The sequence below is a fragment of the Poeciliopsis prolifica genome, unplaced genomic scaffold, assembly GCF_027474105.1.
Source record: "Poeciliopsis prolifica strain line A6 unplaced genomic scaffold, Auburn_PproV2 SCAFFOLD037, whole genome shotgun sequence".
NCBI lineage: Eukaryota > Metazoa > Chordata > Actinopteri > Cyprinodontiformes > Poeciliidae > Poeciliopsis > Poeciliopsis prolifica.
In genome coordinates, this window is record NW_026562412.1 from 481737 (window position 1) to 501635 (window position 19899).

Sequence of the window (19899 nt, forward strand, 5' to 3'; positions counted from 1 at the left end):
CCTGCTGAGTTTGGTGAACATTCAGCCGTTGTTTCATAAAGTCTGTGGCTTCACTTCTCCTGGTGTCTGTTCAGTTTCCATAAAGCTGCAGAAGCAAACAGGAATCTGTTTTGCTCTGACGGGGAACCACAAACAGCTCTGAGTTTTCTTCCAGCCTCCTCTCTGAAATCGGCTTATTGGACCACAAACCTTAAGTTTTAGATTCATGGTTTAATCAATACATAACTTAATCAGTAGGACATTTTTCTTAGATATAGTGATCATGATTTGATTAAAATTCATGTAATCAGTAGGTTTTTAATTAAATTATAGTCTTAAGAGTGTATAAATCATTTATTCATTTGAAAATGTTTTAGTTCATTATAATTAGGGAAGTTGAAAACTAATCAGAAAATATTGAGTGTAACAGATGTTTTGGTACTGAAACTGCTCATGTCTGTTTTATAAGAGTTTGAAGATATGATATGAAAGATGTTAATTTTTATCATCAAAATCTGCTGTTTGATGCCCTGGGTCAGAGGTCAGAGGTCAGGAGAGCTCTGCGGTTCAGGAACCAGTTTAAAAACTCCTTCCTTGACAGTTTTAATTTCTGATGTGCTTCAGGATTTTCTGCATCTTTTCCAAGAATGCTTTAAGAATCCAGACAAGCGTGTCTGATGGCCACACACCTGGCTGAGGTTCATGCTGAAGAGATTCAGGAACTGAGGAAGAAGCTGCTTCTGCACTTGATTCATGCTGTTTGTACGAGTACCTTGGAGAAACTCACCAAACTTTGGCAAATCATTCCAAACACTTGTGGTTTCATGCGTGGCAGACCGCTGCTTGACTGCGTGTGCAGGTCTGAACGCTGCTCCTCCATCCAGTGGCAGCTCAGCTGCCTGAGCCTGTTGAAGAACAGCCTGCGGCGACAGGGGCTCTATAAAGGAGCTGCAGCTTCTCCTCAGTCTGCCCTCAAAGCAGACTCAGTCTTCCTAACAGCAACACCAGGCGAGATCCTAACAGAAACTTTGAAAAGGTAACTCTGTCGTGTTCACAGCAGGAAGCTGCTTCAGTGTACAGAGAGATGTATGAAGTATTTGCTGTAGTGAGAAGCGTAGTGAGTGTCAGGGTTATGTATCCACCTCTTCAGTGGATGTTGCTGTTGCTTCAGAGTGATGTGTAGAGTGGTTGTGCTTTCTGCAGGACGCTGCAGCCATGCTCGCTCCAGGCGCCTGCATGAACATCATCAGTGCTCGTCACTCTAAAGACGGATATGGAACCGTTTCCAACCCGAGAACTTCCTGAACCAGGACTTCCAGCAGCTCAAGGAGTACTGCCTCATCCGCCAGGTCCGGTTCATCGACGACATGTTCCCCCCCGACCACCGCTCCATCGGCAGGGACGTCCTGCAGCACGCCGACCTGGTCCGGGTGGAGTGGGTCAGACCGTCGGTGAGTTCAGGTCCTGAACATGCAGAACGCAGCTGGAGGTCAGAGGTCAGAGGATATTTACTGAACAAAAGAGGCTGAGGATGATTCAGGTCCAGGGAACAAAGCCTTCTTTTGATGTATTTTTGTACTGTAAAATAATTAAAAATATAAAATGAAACATTTACAGCAGGAAATTCAGAAGAAACGTAAAAGGGAACCAAAGTTTCTGCTGCTGGAAGATCCGGCGTCCATCCTCTGCTAGATCACTCAGGAGACACAAACAGCAGGTTTCCAGATGCACATGTATAAAAGTAGCTGAGATTATTCCTTGTTTCAAAGCATAAAAGTTTAAAAGAACGAATTCAAAACATTTTGAGTAATTAGATAAGATTTAAAGTGGACTACTTATATTAATATTGGTTTACTTATAACAATACTTACACTTGTGGGAACACTTACAGGTAAAACAAGTAACAGTAACTTTGATATCAAATAATTACAATAATAGATTATTCTTGGTTTCTTTTCAGAACATCTGCAATAACTCACATTATGATTTTAATAAGAGTAATAAGTTGTGATTATCATAAAATTATAAATGAATGCTAAATCAAAGAAACGAAAAGGGTTATGAATGTGATTTTGACATTGAACATGAAATGGGGTAAAACGTGTAACTGCTATTAAAGATCAGAGCTGAAGACTCTCCTGCTTATGGGGACCAACCCATCAGCCCCGCAACATGTGGCTTCAAATCGCACTTCTCTCATCAGCTGGGTTCAGACCCCAAAGACTGAGGCAAAGACTGAGGCAAAGACTGAGGCAAAGACTGAGGCAAAGACTGTGGCAAAGACTGAGGCAAAGACTGAGGCAAAGACTGAGGTAAAGACTGAGGCAAAGACTGAGGTAAAGACTGAGGTAAAGACTGAGGTAAAGACTGAGGCAAAGACTGAGGCAAAGACTGAGGCAAAGACTGAGGCAAAGACTGAGGCAAAGACTGAGGTAAAGACTGAGGTAAAGACTGAGGCAAAGACTGAGGCAAAGACTGAGGCAAAGACTGAGGCAAAGACTGAGGCAAAGACTGAGGCAAAGACTGAGGCAAAGACTGTGGCAAAGACTGAGGCAAAGACTGAGGTAAAGACTGAGGCAAAGACTGAGGTAAAGACTGAGGTAAAGACTGAGGTAAAGACTGAGGCAAAGACTGAGGCAAAGACTGAGGCAAAGACTGAGGCAAAGACTGAGGTAAAGACTGAGGCAAAGACTGAGGTAAAGACTGAGGTAAAGACTGAGGCAAAGACTGAGGCAAAGACTGAGGTAAAGACTGAGGTAAAGACTGAGGCAAAGACTGAGGTAAAGACTGAGGCAAAGACTGAGGCAAAGACTGAGGTAAAGACTGAGGAAAAGACTGAGGTTAAGACTGAGGCAAAGACTGAGGCAAAGACTGAGGTAAAGACTGAGGCAAAGACTGAGGTAAAGACTGAGGCAAAGACTGAGGCAAAGACTGTGGCAAAGACTGTGGCAAAGACTGAGGCAAAGACTGAGGCAAAGACTGAGGTAAAGACTGAGGCAAAGACTGAGGTAAAGACTGAGGTAAAGACTGAGGCAAAGACTGAGGTAAAGACTGAGGCAAAGACTGAGGCAAAGACTGTGGCAAAGACTGTGGCAAAGACTGAGGCAAAGACTGAGGCAAAGACTGAGGCAAAGACTGAGGTAAAGACTGAGGCAAAGACTGAGGTAAAGACTGAGGTAAAGACTGAGGTAAAGACTGAGGCAAAGACTGAGGCAAAGACTGAGGTAAAGACTGAGGCAAAGACTGAGGCAAAGACTGAGGCAAAGACTGAGGCAAAGACTGAGGCAAAGACTGAGGCAAAGACTGAGGCAAAGACTGAGGCAAAGACTGAGGTAAAGACTGAGGCAAAGACTGAGGCAAAGACTGAGGTAAAGACTGAGGCAAAGACTGAGGCAAAGACTTAGGCAAAGACTGAGGCAAAGACTGAGGTTAAGACTGAGGTAAAGACTGAGGCAAAGACTGAGGTAAAGACTGAGGCAAAGACTGAGGCAAAGACTGAGGCAAAGACTGAGGTAAAGACTGAGGTTAAGACTGAGGCAAAGACTGTGGCAAAGACTGAGGCAAAGACTGAGGCAAAGACTGAGGCAAAGACTGAGGTAAAGACTGAGGCAAAGAATGAGGTAAAGACTGAGGTAAAGACTGAGGCAAAGACTGAGGCAAAGACTGAGGTAAAGACTGAGGTAAAGACTAAGGCAAAGACTGAGGCAAAGACTGAGGCAAAGACTGAGGCAAAGACTGAGGTAAAGACTGAGGCAAAGACTGAGGTAAAGACTGAGGCAAAGACTGAGGCAAAGACTGAGGTAAAGACTGAGGCAAAGACTGAGGCAAAGACTCAGGCAAAGACTGAGGCAAAGACTGAGGTAAAGACTGAGGCAAAGACTGAGGCAAAGACTGAGGTAAAGACTGAGGCAAAGACTGAGGTAAAGACTGAGGTAAAGACTGAGGTAAAGACTGAGGTAAAGACTGAGGTAAAGACTGAGGCAAAGACTGAGGCAAAGACTGAGGTAAAGACTGAGGCAAAGACTGAGGTAAAGACTGAGGTAAAGACTGAGGCAAAGACTGAGGCAAAGACTGAGGTAAAGACTGAGGCAAAGACTGAGGCAAAGACTGAGGTAAAGACTGAGGTAAAGACTGAGGTAAAGACTGAGGTAAAGACTGAGGCAAAGACTGAGGCAAAGACTGAGGCAAAGACTGAGGTAAAGACTGAGGCAAAGACTGAGGCAAAGACTGTGGCAAAGACTGAGGCAAAGACTGAGGCAAAGACTGAGGCAAAGACTGAGGTAAAGACTGAGGCAAAGACTGAGGTAAAGACTGAGGTAAAGACTGAGGCAAAGACTGAGGCAAAGACTGAGGTAAAGACTGAGGTAAAGACTAAGGCAAAGACTGAGGCAAAGACTGAGGCAAAGACTGAGGCAAAGACTGAGGTAAAGACTGAGGCAAAGACTGAGGTAAAGACTGAGGCAAAGACTGAGGCAAAGACTGAGGTAAAGACTGAGGCAAAGACTGAGGCAAAGACTGAGGCAAAGACTCAGGCAAAGACTGAGGCAAAGACTGAGGTAAAGACTGAGGCAAAGACTGAGGCAAAGACTGAGGTAAAGACTGAGGCAAAGACTGAGGCAAAGACTTAGGCAAAGACTGAGGCAAAGACTGAGGTTAAGACTGAGGTAAAGACTGAGGCAAAGACTGAGGTAAAGACTGAGGCAAAGACTGAGGCAAAGACTGAGGCAAAGACTGAGGTAAAGACTGAGGTTAAGACTGAGGCAAAGACTGAGGCAAAGACTGAGGTAAAGACTGAGGTAAAGACTGAGGTAAAGACTGAGGCAAAGACTGAGGTAAAGACTGAGGCAAAGACTGAGGTAAAGACTGAGGTAAAGACTGAGGTAAAGACTGAGGTTAAGACTGAGGCAAAGACTGAGGCAAAGACTGAGGTAAAGACTGAGGCAAAGACTGAGGTAAAGACTGAGGCAAAGACTGAGGCAAAGACTGAGGCAAAGACTGAGGTAAAGACTGAGGCAAAGACTGAGGTAAAGACTGAGGCAAAGACTGAGGCAAAGACTGAGGTAAAGACTGAGGCAAAGACTGAGGCAAAGACTGAGGCAAAGACTGAGGCAAAGACTGAGGTTAAGACTGAGGCAAAGACTGAGGCAAAGACTGAGGTAAAGACTGAGGCAAAGACTGAGGTAAAGACTGAGGCAAAGACTGAGGCAAAGACTGAGGCTAAGACTGAGGCAAAGACTGAGGCAAAGACTGAGGTAAAGACTGAGGTAAAGACTGAGGTAAAGACTGAGGCAAAGACTGAGGCAAAGACTGAGGCAAAGAACTGGTGCCTTTCTTCCATGAGGTTGGCTCGTCTACATCTCAACGTACCAGAAAGATCATGAGACAAGATGAAGGAGCTTCAGAGCTGAGAGCCAAGAAGCTGAGGAAAGCTACACACATGAAGAATTCACCCTAAGACCTGCCGCTCTAAGTCAGTATCCTTCCTGCCAGCACCCAAGTCCTGTGTGACCAACAGGTCAGACCATCAGACCAACAGAGATCCCTGCCTTCATCAATCAACCTCCTCCTCCTGCTCCAACACCTTCATCATCATGGATCCAGTTCTGGGGTTCAAAACACCAAACTCTGTCCGTCTCTCTCAAAGGTTCCCTTTTTAGTTCTTAGTATCAGCGTTAGGGAAAGATAGGCTATGTGATTGATTTGACTTATTGGATTATTTCTGCTACTTAATGAAGCTGTACTAACTCTTGAAAAAATGCCTTACTAAAAAAAATATAAAAGATGTTGTTGACATTCAATGAATGAGTCACCACAAAGTTCTTTGATGGTAGTAAAATTGCTGTGATGTTTGATTCTGGGGAGGAAAAAGTAGAAAATGTTTTATAGGTTGCTTTAGCCCAAAACAACATCCTTGGGACTCGCCAGAGTCACTAGAACCATCCTGGTTCAGTAACAAGTGCACCTTGTAATAAAGAGAAGGAGCGACCGTTAACAGATGTGCTCTGTGAAACTAGCTGGCTGCAGGCTGCTCAGTCTGGCTAATTCACAGGGGGAAGAAGGACGAGACATCTGGATGTAGGCCATCAGAAACCAGGTAAATCTTATTCAAAGCCAGCTTAAACAGAGTTTACTTCAGTTCTGGACAGATTTAGGAAACTCAGTTCACCTGTTAGATGGAGAGCTAGTAGCATATTTCCCTTCTCAGAAGAAGAAGTAGAGAGACAAGGGGGTCCAACGACAAGCTGTTGGACTGGAGCATGCAAATCAATTTCTGATGTGCTTCAGGATTTTCTGCATCTTTTCCAAGAATGCTTTAAGAATCCAGACAAGCGTGTCTGATGGCCACACACCTGGCTGAGGTTCATGCTGACAGAGATTCAGGAACTGAGGAAGAAGCTGCTTCTGCACTTGATTCATGCTGTTTGTACGAGTACCTTGGAGAAACTCACCAAACTTTGGCAAATCATTCCAAACACTTGTGGTTTCATGCGTGGCAGACCGCTGCTTGACTGCGTGTGCAGGTCTGAACGCTGCTCCTCCATCCAGTGGCAGCTCAGCTGCCTGAGCCTGTTGAAGAACAGCCTGCGGCGACAGGGGCTCTATAAAGGAGCTGCAGCTTCTCCTCAGTCTGCCCTCAAAGCAGACTCAGTCTTCCTAACAGCAACAGGCGAGATCCTAACAGAAACTTTGAAAAGGTAACTCTGTCGTGTTCACAGCAGGAAGCTGCTTCAGTGTACAGAGAGATGTATGAAGTATTTGCTGTAGTGAGAAGCGTAGTGAGTGTCAGGGTTATGTATCCACCTCTTCAGTGGATGTTGCTGTTGCTTCAGAGTGATGTGTAGAGTGGTATTTATCCTTATTGACTTGCAAATCAACAAGGATAAATACTTCTTTTTTAAAAAGAATTTAAAAATTAGCTTAAATTAAAACAATCACAAAAAGCTAAGCAAATACCCCAGCAGTTTTTTTAGTCCTGGGTGATCCAGGAAGACCTGGATCACCCGGGTCAGAGGGAAGGAACAACCTGCTGAGATGCAGGAACTTCCAGAGACACATTTAAACTGGAAACGCTGGTTCTGAAGGAGTGATGGCTGGACTATGGAGGTCCAAACAGAACCTTTACTGAAACATCAGAGCAAATATGTGTTGTTTCATAAACACTTCTTGGAGTCAAAGGTCACAGCAAACTGTTGGTCACAAAAAGTTTCTGAAAGACAAGCTTTAAAGAAAAACTAGTCATTTCTGCCCACTGTCACCACATGCTTCCTGGGGAGGACGGGATGTTAGAAACGATGTCTTCCTTCAATATAACACACAACTATAACAAATAACTTTAATAAACTCCATGTGACTGCATGCTGTTATATCCAGGATTGAAGTGGAAAGTAGTGAGCAGAATATGAGCATATTACCCTAACATTATATTTAGTGATGCTGTTTGGTTGTGCTGTCAGTGAATCTGTCTCGTCTTGCTGAGTTTGATCTCCTGTCATCAGAGCTGCTGGCTGCATAAAGTGCTGCATTAAAATGTCAACTTGTTTGTGCTGTTTCAGAAAATTGTTCCCAACCCTTCCTTCATTGTTGACGGAGTCTCCAGATTTGACTTTGGCCAAGGAGCAGTTGGTAAGAAAATCTCCTTAATCTTTCTACAATCTGCCCCTAAAGCAGGTTTTTGTTAATGCGATGTGAGGCAGGAGCTGCAGATCAGTGGAATCTGGGCATGTTCAAACCGTGTTGAGCACTACACAAACACTTCATTTACTTTATTGTCATCACTTATCAACACCAGCAGGATCCCTCCCTCCCTCCACCGCGGTTTCAATTGTTGTGTTGCTGAAATGTTTTACTCAAGTGAACCTGCCTCGTCTTGCCTTTCAGACGCTGCTGCATCCCAACTATTCACAGCTTCATGTTCAGATGATTTTCTGTTGTTGCCTAGGAAACTGCTGGTTTCTGGCCTCCATCGGAGCGCTGACCTTCCAGGACTTCATCCTGAAACAAGTCGTTCCTCTGGAGCAAACATTTGATGAAGATTACTGCGGCCTGTTCCACTTCAGGGTTCGTTCCACGTTTTGTTCTCCGACTGGCAAAAACCTGAAATCATGTTTAAGATAACATTATTTACAATCTTATTACATTCATTTCTTCAAATTTAAAATGTTAAATGGAACAGGAAGTGGGTCAAAAATATAAGTCGAAGAAAAACATTTGGAAACTCTTATGGTTGCAGATTTTCCAAAAACTAAAGGAGACAATGATTTCACCACTAATATGTAAAAATATTAGATATTGGCCAAAAATTTGTGCAAAATAAAATGTGTTTTTATTTTGTTCATATTGTTCATGTATGAGATCTCAGAACATCTAGTTAATTTCTTACGTTCAGATAAGAAAGATCTTTTTCAGGATTCTTTTAGTCTAGAAATTATATCTTTACTGGATGTAACTTGAAGCAAACTGTTTACTTTTGAAGAACAGGTTTTACTTTCTGGACCTTATGTGTAGGCCTGTCACAATAAATGATAAATCAATTAATCGCAAGATAAATTAAAATTATCGACCTCATTTAAATTAACAGCTATATCGTTTCTTCCGGCCTTTTTCTCTTACTGTTGATGAAACTGAATGAAACTCCGGTGCTCTCCACTGACCCTCCCTTCCTTATTTCCTTAGTGTAATGCCCAGCGCGCGCTACACCATCTCATGTCGCGGATTGTCGGCCCATTATCAAAACCTGAGAGACACATTAGCCGACAGAAATCCTGGCTATAACGGTTCGATCGAACCGTGTTGTGTCCAACAATGGACACAAGATAATAAGTCCAGTTCACTAATATTGAAACCAGGCATCAATCAATTCCTTACTACAATCTACCTGCAATGCATGTGGCTAGTGTCAGTCTGACTGAATGAAAATCATTATAAACTATTTATGTCACCTTAACGAAGAACAGCTGAAAAGTTTCCGGGTTTTCTGGTAGAAATTTCGCTCCAACTCCTCCCCTAGTTATTTATCTTTTCTTTGCACTAATTGTTGAATAAACATTCATGTTGTTTCCGATGTCTGCTGGACTTCGGGTTGCATCGTGTCAGCTGTTCGGGATTCCCTCCGTGTTTCCCCTCAGAAAGGGAGGAGAATCCGCGCTTTCTGATTGGCTACCGGTCACATTCAGCAGGCTGCGTCACTCTCCCAGTCTGGATAAATCCTTGATTTAGATCAGAGCAACGATCTACCATAACACACAACGATCTACCGTAACACACAACGATCTACCTTAACACACAACGATCTACCATAACACACAACGATCTACCTTAACACACAACGATCTACCTTAACACACAACGATCTACTGTAACACACAACGATCTACCATAACACACGACGATCTACCTTAACACACGACGATCTACCTTAACACACAACGATCTACTGTAACACACAACGATCTACCATAACACACAACGATCTACCTTAACACACAACGATCTACTGTAACACACACAACGATCTACCGTAACACACAACGATCTACCATAACACACGACGATCTACCTTAACACACAACGATCTACTGTAACACACAACGATCTACCATAACACACAACGATCTACCTTAACACACAACGATCTACTGTAACACACAACGATCTACCGTAACACACAACGATCTACCATAACACACGACGATCTACCTTAACACACGACGATCTACTGTAACACACGACGATCTACCATAACACACAACGATCTACTGTAACACACGACGATCTACCATAACACACAACGATCTACTGTAACACACGACGATCTACCATAACACACAACGATCTACCTTAACACACAACGATCTACCATAACACACAACGATCTACTGTAACACACGACGATCTACCATAACACACAACGATCTACAGTAACACACAACGATCTACAGTAACACACGACGATCTACAGTAACACAAAACGATCTACCATAACACACGACGATCTACTGTAACACACGACGATCTACCGTAACACACAACGATCTACAGTAACACACGACGATCTACAGTAACACAAAACGATCTACCATAACACACAACGATCTACCTTAACACACAACGATCTACCGTAACACACAATGATCTACAGTCACACACAACGATCTACAGTAACACACGACGATCTACCATAACACACAACGATCTACTGTAACACACAACGATCTACCTTAACACACAACGATCTACCATAACACACAACGATCTACAGTAACACACAACGATCTACCTTAACACACAACGATCTACTGTAACACACAACGATCTACCTTAACACACAACGATCTACCATAACACACAACGATCTACAGTAACACACGACGATCTACAGTAACACACGACGATCTACCGTAACACACAACGATCTACCGTAACACACAACAATCTATTGTAACACACAAGGGACAATCTCAGAACGAAGAACGTTCTCAGATTGTCGTTCGTGGTAAAAAAAAATCCTGTAGTTTGAACTATTGCATCATTCAGTCAGATTCTTCTCTATTTAAATCTAATTATTACTGAAGGGCAATAAACTATACAGACTTCAGTAACACACAACGATCTACAGTAACACACAACGATCTACAGTAACACACAACGATCTACCATAACACACAACGATCTACCGTAACACACAACGATCTACCGTAACACACAACGATCTACCGTAACAAACAACGATCTATTGTAACACACAAGGGACAATCTCAGAACGAAGAACGTTCTCAGATTGTCGTTCGTGGTAAAAAAAATCCTGTAGTTTGAACTATTGCATCATTCAGTCGGATTCTTCTCTATTTAAATCTAATTATTACTGAAGGGCAATATAATATACAGACTTCATAATCTGCACTCTTTTGGTTGAATGCAGTATTTATTTCCACTTTGGCTTCATGTTGTTCAGTTTTTATTCATGTACATTTATTGTTACTGGAGACTAAGAGTCTATTTTAGTTTTGGTTGTTTTATTTATTTTGTGTATCAGTCCCAGTGTTAAGTGTCTTTTGAAAGTAAAGTGTTTCTATCTTTGGCAGGTAATCGCATGTATTATTAAGTAATTTCCATTAAATCAATGAAAAAAGGTCTTCAAACAATATTATCTTTTATCGCAATAATTTTTTGAGACAATTAATCGCCCAGCAAAATCTGTTATCGTGACAGGCCTACTTATGTGTATCTGTGATGATCAGGTAAGTTTTCCTTAAATTTCCAAGAACTGTTGAGTTATATTGCCGTCCTGCAGGTCAGCTGTTGGAGCAACATCAGATTATTGGCATCAAACCTTCTGGTTGATCTAAGGAGTTTGGAATTTGGGATCTTATTTCAGGGATTTAATGAACTTAACAGTACTTCTTAGACCTGAAATGTCACAGAAACAGCAAGTTACTTAATAAAAAATGGACTTTTCAGAGTTTACAGATTACTCTCTGAACTTGTTACTGTGAAAGTTCTGGAAAGGTCGGCGGTATTTCTGACCAGATGCCAATAACAGCCTATGAGCTTTAAGAGCTCCTCAGAGTGGTTAATAACATAAGTTTTTAAAAGTAACCATATGATCTGTAAGATCCAAAATGCTAATTGTTACAGAAAGGAAGTAAGTCACATCGTTCTCTCCGGATCCAGCTGATATCTTTCCAGACCTTAGAAGTCGCTTTTATAAACGTCCAGGCCAGGTTCTAGACTACAGATCCATTCCACACAAGTTCCTGAAAGTAACCTGGAGGTTCTGGAAGGTCTTTAATGGTGCGTTCAGGCCAAACGCGTTTTGAGCATCACGTTTACATTCAAAGTCTATGTGGAGGAACGTCCAGACTCTGGAACTGCCACAACGTTCAGGTGAACCCAAACTCAGCTGCATGAATCTAACAAGCTGGAAAGAAGCTGAACAGACCAAGAACCTTCAGGAGCTCCAACACCCAGCCAATGCTAACTGACATTAGCTCGTTAGCTGCAGGTCCCTCAGGGTCCTTCAATCAGACAAACATCTTTTCTGGAAAATCTTACTCTCATTATTTAGTTTCAAAATAACGCTGTTTTCTTTACATTTCAGTTCTGGAGGTTTGGGAAATGGGTCGACGTTGTCATTGATGATAAGCTGCCAACAATCAACGGCCGGTTAATTTTTGTCCGCTCTAAGAACCCGGCTGAGTTCTGGCCCGCTCTGATGGAGAAGGCCTACGCCAAGTACGTGAGCTGCTGATAAAATGCTGCTGCTGCTGCTGCTGCTGATGTGTTTGTGTGTAACGTGGCCCTGCTGTGTCAGGGTCTGTGGCTCCTATTCAGACATGAATGCAGGAACTCCAGTGGAGGCCATGGTGGACTTCACCGGCGGCGTCCACATGTGTGTGCAGCTGTCTGAGCCGCCTGCAGACCTGTGGGAGCTGCTGTGCAGAGCCGACCAGGCCAAGTCGCTGATGGGCTGCGGGACTCCGCAGGGCGTAAGAGACGATCACACCTCAGACAGCTGCAAACTGAGAAATCCCTCCAGGCTGCAAGTCTGAGCAGATCCGGACCTGCTGCAATACAACATAATAACACACCGAGAAACTTGTTCTGGATGTCAATCAGTTAGAGAAAAGCCTGGGGCTGCGTCCCACTGACTGTTATTAAATCTGCTGAAACATGACAGAGAGGACAGGTGACGGTTTCATGAGAAGTGCCAGGAAGCAGGAAGCTCTCAGTTCAGACATGCAGGACTCAGAATGAATCTTTTCACCCCAAGGAGGGAAAGATGACAACAAACACTTAATCTACCGTTTTAGAAACAAAGTTAAACAGCTGGGTCAGTAATAACGTTAAACCCGTCCAAACTGCTCTGACCAATCAGAAATCTGTTCTCCTCTCATTGGGTCGCTCCAGCACCAGTCAGCACCGGACAGATTCAGAACTTAAACTTTTTCATCAAACTCACTTCAGTTATTAGGAACTATGATGAAACAACTGAAAAACCAGAATCAGAAAATTCAGGCCAGAAACGTTGAGCTTCATCATGAACTCTCCTGTCGGTTAACATTTTGTTTAGAAGTCATGTGCAGGTTAGACCTTAATCTGGAAGAACAATCTGTCAATCTGCAGACTAGCAGCTGCTTACACTAAAGCTCTTCAGGTTTTATTGTTGTAGGATAGAGAAGTCTGCAGCTGACGCCCAGCTCAGGCTTTATGGAACATAATGGGTATATTTTATGCCTTTAAACCTGAATTTGCTCCTTTCTTAGGAAACTTCTGCCAACACCGTCTTACCAAACGGCCTAGTTCAAGGCCATGCCTACGCCGTCACTGGAGTCAGGGAGGTAAAGTATGGATTTTGATTTCAACTGGAACTCCAACATGGAGAGAGTCAGCGTCGTTCAACATGGAAGTGCTGCAGTCAGACGGACCCTGTGGTGAGCGCCGTGTCTGCTACCTGTCGACCAGGTGCTGGGCAGAGCCAAGGCGGAGCGTCTGGTGCGTCTGTGGAACCCCTGGGGCCAAGGAGAGTGGAACGGAGACTGGAGCGACCGGTGAGAACAAATGCCTCTGTCTTCCATCCGTCATGTTGACACCATCTGAGTGAAGGAGCAGGAACTCAGGCAGGCCTGAGGATGAACCAGCAGACGGCTAAATGGGACGGCCAACAGATTCAAGATGGATTCTTCCTGTTCTGGAAGCTTCCCAGGACAGGAGGCATCCGTTAACAGCCACTTTACTCCATCAAACTCCGTTTGACCTGTGCAAACATCTACTGGTCCCCAAAGGCCCACAGCAGACACACACTGAGTTTGGAGCCAACACTGGTTCTGACCCAGTTTAGACCTGGCTCAGAACCAGTAGCGATCAGTGAGAACTGGTTGCGACGCGGTTCACCTTTGAAATGGGTTTGATGTGCTGATGCAGGAGTGTCATTATTATCCAGGGAGTGGCCATTGCAACATGGCCGCCGTCCCTCTGTGGCTCCATCAGAACCGCACTGACCAAAGTTCTGGGCTCTCTGGTACCGGGCCCAAAGGCTCAACTCTGAAGTGACTGAAGTTTACCAAGATGATCCGGAGTTGAGGATGTGTTGATCCCACAGAGTTCGGTTCACCTGTTCTGCTCCTGCTTTGTTCCTGAAGGTCGTCTCTGTGGCAGACGGTGAGTCCTCAGGATCGTGAAGCCTGCCTTTCAGTGTGTGAAGACGGCGAGTTCTGGTGAGCTGGACCCACTTTCTCCAAGCAAACTGCTGAGAATAAACTCTGCTCTTATTGGTTCCCATCACCTCACTCCTGCTCCACATACTGTCCTGTCCCAGGATGACTCTGCAGGATTTCTGTAAGTTCTACGCTGACCTGGACATCTGCTGCTCGTGTCCGGACTTCCTTGATGGGAACTCGTCCTGCCACTGGAAATCCTCGTTCCACGAAGGCCGATGGGTTGCAGGGATCTCAGCTGGAGGCTGCATGAATCACCCTGGTATGAAGAAAAAAATAAAAATGGAAAAGAAAACAGCACAGGGCCGATCCAACTCTGGTTCCGTTCAACCTACTGTCAGATGGTGAGGTTACCGCTCGCCTTGGGTAAAGGAAAATCCTGGAAAAATAAGAAAAATACAGGAAAAGAATGAAAGAGAGGAGAAATGATAAAAAGAGAAAGGAGAACAAAACAGAAAAATCAATGTAAAAAAAAAGAACATGAAGAGAAGAGGAAAAACGTGGAAAAAATAGGATAAAATGAGATTCAACAATTAGAAAGAGAAGTTCTTTTGTTGGATTATAATTTATAAATTGACTATAACTTATAGACAATTTATAGTCCAACTATAAATTGTCTATAATTGTCAATTTATAGTTTAATTGACTATAAAGTCAATTAAATTGAAGATTGAATCAGCTTCCCAGGGATGAAATTGAGATTTCTTCATCCTACTGGTGGCGTTCATGGAGGTCTTCCTCTTTTCCTCCAGAGACTTTCTGGACCAATCCGCAGTACCGGGTGGAGGTTGGGGGTTTGTTGGGCGACTGTGCAGACAGTCAGAGTGAGAAGAACGTGCTGGTGTCTCTCATGCAGAAGCCTGACAAGAGGAACAGGCGACTGGTCCAGAACCTGCACATCGGCTTCTCTGTGTTTGAGGTGAGCGCGTCTTCCTGCCGCCATCTTTCATTCATCTGATGCTTTCTAACTTGTTTCATCTTCTGCTTTTCTTCAAGGTGCCTAAAGAAGTAAGTGTTGTTGTTTCATCTGCCAGTATTCAGCAGCCGACGCTGTAAAAAACTAGTTAAAGTAATAAGTTGTGTTGCTGCAGTACAGGGCTCTGAGGGGGAAATTCCCAGCCGTTTTCTTCAGCAGAAACAAGCCGGTGGCTCAGTCGGACCAGTACATCAACGCGCGGGAGGTGATGCAGCTGCTGAGCCTGAAACCCGGAGAGTTCCTGATCGTCCCGTCCACCTTCAGCCCCAACGAGACGGCGTCCTTCATCCTCACCGTGCTGTCCAAGGCTGAGACACACGTCCAGTAGGTCACATCTGGGACTGGGCCCAGTGTGCTCACAGGGCCCAATACGTCCTGAGGACCCAGTATGTCCTGAGGACCCAGTATGTCTTGAGGACCCAGTGCGTTCTGAGGGCCCAGTGCGTTCTGAGGACCCAGTGCGTTCTGAGGACCCAGTGCATTCTGAGGACCCAGTACGTTCTGAGGACCCAGTACGTCCTGAGGGCCCAGAATGTCTTGAGGACCCAGTGCGTTCTGAGGGCCCAGTGCATTCTGAGGACCCAGTACGTTCTGAGGACCCAGTGCATTCTGAGGACCCAGTACGTTCTGAGGACCCAGTACGTCCTGAGGGCCCAGAATGTCTTGAGGACCCAGTGCGTTCTGAGGGCCCAGTGCATTCTGAGGACCCAGTACGTTCTGAGGACCCAGTGCGTTCTGAGGGCCCAGTGCATTCTGAGGACCCAGTACGTTCTGAGGACCCAGTACGTCCTGAGGGCCCAGAATGTCTTGAGGACCCAGTGCGTTCTGAGGGCCCAGTGCATTCTGAGGACCCAGTACGTTCTGAGGACCCAGTGCGTTCTGAGGGCCCAGTGCATTCTGAGGACCCAGTACGTTCTGAGGACCCAGTGCATTCTGAGGACCCAGTGCGTTCTGAGGGCCCAGTGCATTCTGAGGGCCCAGTGCATTCTGAGGACCCAGTACGTTCTGAGGACCCAGTGCATTCTGAGGACCCAGTACGTTCTGAGGACCCAGTACGTCCTGAGGGCCCAGAATGTCTTGAGGACCCAGTGCGTTCTGAGGACCCAGTATGTCCTGAGGACCCAGTATGTCCTGAGGACCCAGTGCGTTCTGAGGACCCAGTATGTTCTGAGGACCCAGTATGTCCTGAGGACCCAGTGCGTTCTGAGGACCCAGTGCGTTCTGAGGACCCAGTATGTCCTGAGGACCCAGTATGTCCTGAGCCAGTGCGTTCTGAGGACCCAGTATGTTCTGAGGACCCAGTATGTCCTGAGGACCCAGTGCGTTCTGAGGACCCAGTGCGTTCTGAGGACCCAGTATGTCCTGAAATATATATGAAATATTTTGTCTCCATTGCTGAGATTCAAATGTTATTGAATATGCAGAGAGAATCAATGAACGCTTGTGGTTTCTCCTGGCAGTCAGAGCTCTGGTGGAAACAACCCGGAGCAGATGGAGCCTGAGAAGGTCGGCCAGACCGCCAGGCTCTCTGAGCGTCTGTCTTCTGCCCATCTCATTAAATTGAATAAATACTAAATGACGCTTTGTGGCTTCCCTGCAGCCCTCTGCTCCGGACAGCGCCGCGGATGAAGACAAGAACAGAACTCTGTTCAGACAGTTCTCTGACAAGGTGAGGCGCTTATCACTGGAACACCATCGCTCTGATAGCAGCCAGCGCCAGACCATCCTTCATTTCTGTTCCTACAGTACGAGGAAGTGGATGCCGAGCAGCTGCAGAGCCTCCTGAATGGCAAAATCCTGAGAGGTTTGGACTGAGCCTCCATCGCAGGGTCACAGGTCACAGGGTCACCTGCATCACTCTCTTTATTTGCTCTGTTTTCACCCAGGTGACCTGAAGTCTGGCGGCTTCAGCACTGATGCATGCCGCAGCATGGTTGCCCTCATGGATGTATCCTCCACCCAAACTCCCCACAACATGTCTGACCTTTGACCCCTGCCTCTGATTGAGCGTACCTTAACGAACTGATCAAACAGACATCCGTCACTGGGAAGCTGAACGGTGAGGAATTTGTCAGTTTGTGGAGGAAGATCGTCACATACAAGGTGAGAGAGTGAAGATGGTTGAGTATTTACCACACAATATGTCAAACTGCTGCTGTTCAGCCGTCACTAAACAACATCCAGGTAAGTTGATGGAGAAAGAAGAACATTTCTATTACAGAGACAAAGCAGAGCTTCATGGATCATAAACAGCCACAGGCCAGCAGAGCGACTGCTTCACTCTGGAAAATAACAGAACTAAAGCCTGAGCTGCCAAACTCTGGTTAACACACTGACATGAGCAGAGTCATAATCAGATCAATGAACATCAAACGTTCAGTACATCATTCCTCTGGGCAAAAGGAGCGGGACACAACACCAAACACATGGACACTTCAGACAAATGTGAGCACAGACGTTAAAAATCAATCAACAAAACTCAATGAATTATCTGCTGCCTTTATGAACACAAATAGTACAGAGGTCAAATAATACCTGAGAATTAGAAGTAAAATGTCTAAATATAAAATACATGAGTGAAAACGCAAGTGAAATACTGTGTGGTGTGAATGAGAGAAACGCTGACATCTCTCCTTCCCTGAACAGACGCAGCTTCAGCTTCCTGCTCTCATCTAACATGGAAAGAACAAAAACACATTAATATTCCTGCTAACAGGGAACAAATGGCTTATGTCCCAGGCTTTACATACAAATAGAAAAACACTGGCAGAATGAAAGCAGAAAAACAGAAAGATAGTTTCAACCTTTGGTTGTCTGCGGATCCAGACAGCTGACTGTCCTCTGTCTTCCTTCAGGGCATCTTCTCTCACTGCGACGTCTCTCAGACGGGGACGCTGTCGCTCAGCGAGCTGAGGAAGGCCATCATGGCTTCAGGTCAACAAGGTTTTATTCATCCTGAATTTACAGCACAGTGTTATGAGCTCACGCCTGCGTCCTGTACAAACCTGCATACGTTTTCAAACGACCCACAGTCAACCCCACTTTCCCCCAGAACCCAGTATGCTGTGTGTACATTCAAAGTGAAACTAATAAAATCATCAGTTTAAGCTTAATGTTTCTAGCTGTTAGCCGTAGCTTAGTGCTCAGAAGGCCTGAGGCTGAGAAAAGCTCTGACAGACTTTACCCTGCTGCACAGGAAAGACCATCAGCGACGACATGCTGAACGTCATGGCTCTGCGCTACGGCGCCTCCTCTGGATTCATAACGCTGGAGAACTTCATCGCTTTGGTCCTTCGCTTTGACCGCATGTCTCGTAAGCATCTGATCGGAGGACATCATGTTGGTGATCGCTGCTGATGACCAAACCAAAACCTAAGTAGAGTGTGCAGCCAGGTCTGCAGTTTGGGTTTCACTGCTGCTGATAAACCAGGCCAGTTGTGTTGAGCAGATGAGGGCAGAGAAATTTTACTCAATAAAGAGTAAAATGATCAACTATTTAATATTTAAGAATTACATAGTCCAATGGACCAAAATGTATAGTTAATTAGAAATGTTGGTATTTGACAATAATTCATGTAAGTAACAAAAATTAACAAAATCAGGCAAAAATCTAATTTTTCCAAATCAGTTTTTTCCCAACAAAATTTTTTTGAAACTTTAACAGAAACTGCAGGTGAAATTTTGGTTAAAACAAGTTAAATTTTCATTTGGTGGGTAGACAAACCAGAAATTTGACTTAAGAGCAGAAATACTTCATGGTAAAATGACTGAAGTAAAGTTACTCCTGAAACTACATTTTTTTCAAGAAGGTTACTTAAGTAAGTGTAACTAATTACTATCCAGCTCTGGTGTTAGTCTACACTGAAGGGTCTAAATATGACACTGTATTTTATCAGACTGCAGAGTCATTGAAAGCTTATTTTTAGTAATTCAGTTTACATTATTTTCTCTTTGTTGATACTTATTTCAATTTCTTCCAATATTTTTCCGTGCAGAAATATTCGGACAGCTATCGGATGGAGCAGCCATGACACTTCGAGAACCAGAGGTAATTAAACTGATTCTTCCTAAGTTTGATGTTTCTTTCTGACTGAACTGTTGCATCTTTACAAACACATGGCAGAAATCAGGTCATATCTGGTCTCTGCCTGCCTTACAAATATCAACTAATAATAATTAACTTAATGTATTTTTCTAGTGGCTCTACCTTGTGATGTACTCCTAACCTGGAAAAGAACAGCTGAACACGATGAAGCAGAGCGAACGTCTCCTTACGTCAGTGACAGCACCGCGACCCCAACGAGTTTGACCCCAACGAGTTTGACCCCGACAAGTTTGACCCCAACAAATCCGACCCCGACTATTTTGACCCCAACAAGTTTGACCCCGACAAGTTTGACCCCAACGAGTTTGACCCCAACAAGTTTGACCCCAAAGAGTTTGACCCCAACGAGTTTGACCCCAACAAGTTTGACCCCAACAAGTTTGACCCCAACAAATCCGACCCCGACTATTTTGACCCCAACAAGTTTGACCCCAAAGAGTTTGACCCCAACGAGTTTGACCCCAACAAGTTTGACCCCAACAAGTTTGACCCCAACAAATCCGACCCCGACTATTTTGACCCCAACAAGTTTGACCCAAAGAGTTTGACCCCAACGAGTTTGACCCCAACAAGTTTGACTCCAACAAGTTTGACCCCAACGAGTTTGACCCCAACAAGTTTGACCC

At 44.6% G+C, this 19899-nt stretch overlaps 1 protein-coding gene across 1 annotated transcript; it reads left to right on the top strand.

The window, feature by feature from the left end:
* The first annotated feature begins 1194 nt into the window (after positions 1–1194).
* On the top strand, positions 1195–19899 carry LOC129374849 (calpain-1 catalytic subunit-like). Its single transcript, XM_055053508.1, is given in 22 exon segments — positions 1195–1270; positions 1273–1430; positions 7533–7602; positions 7919–8037; positions 12077–12210; positions 12290–12464; positions 13242–13316; positions 13441–13526; positions 14118–14192; positions 14294–14454; positions 14945–15111; positions 15189–15200; positions 15284–15492; positions 16629–16674; positions 16769–16837; positions 16915–16972; positions 17055–17116; positions 17203–17271; positions 18024–18102; positions 18365–18481; positions 19164–19216; positions 19367–19899. Coding segments are annotated over 22 exon segments (2097 nt in total). The 3' UTR covers positions 19394–19899.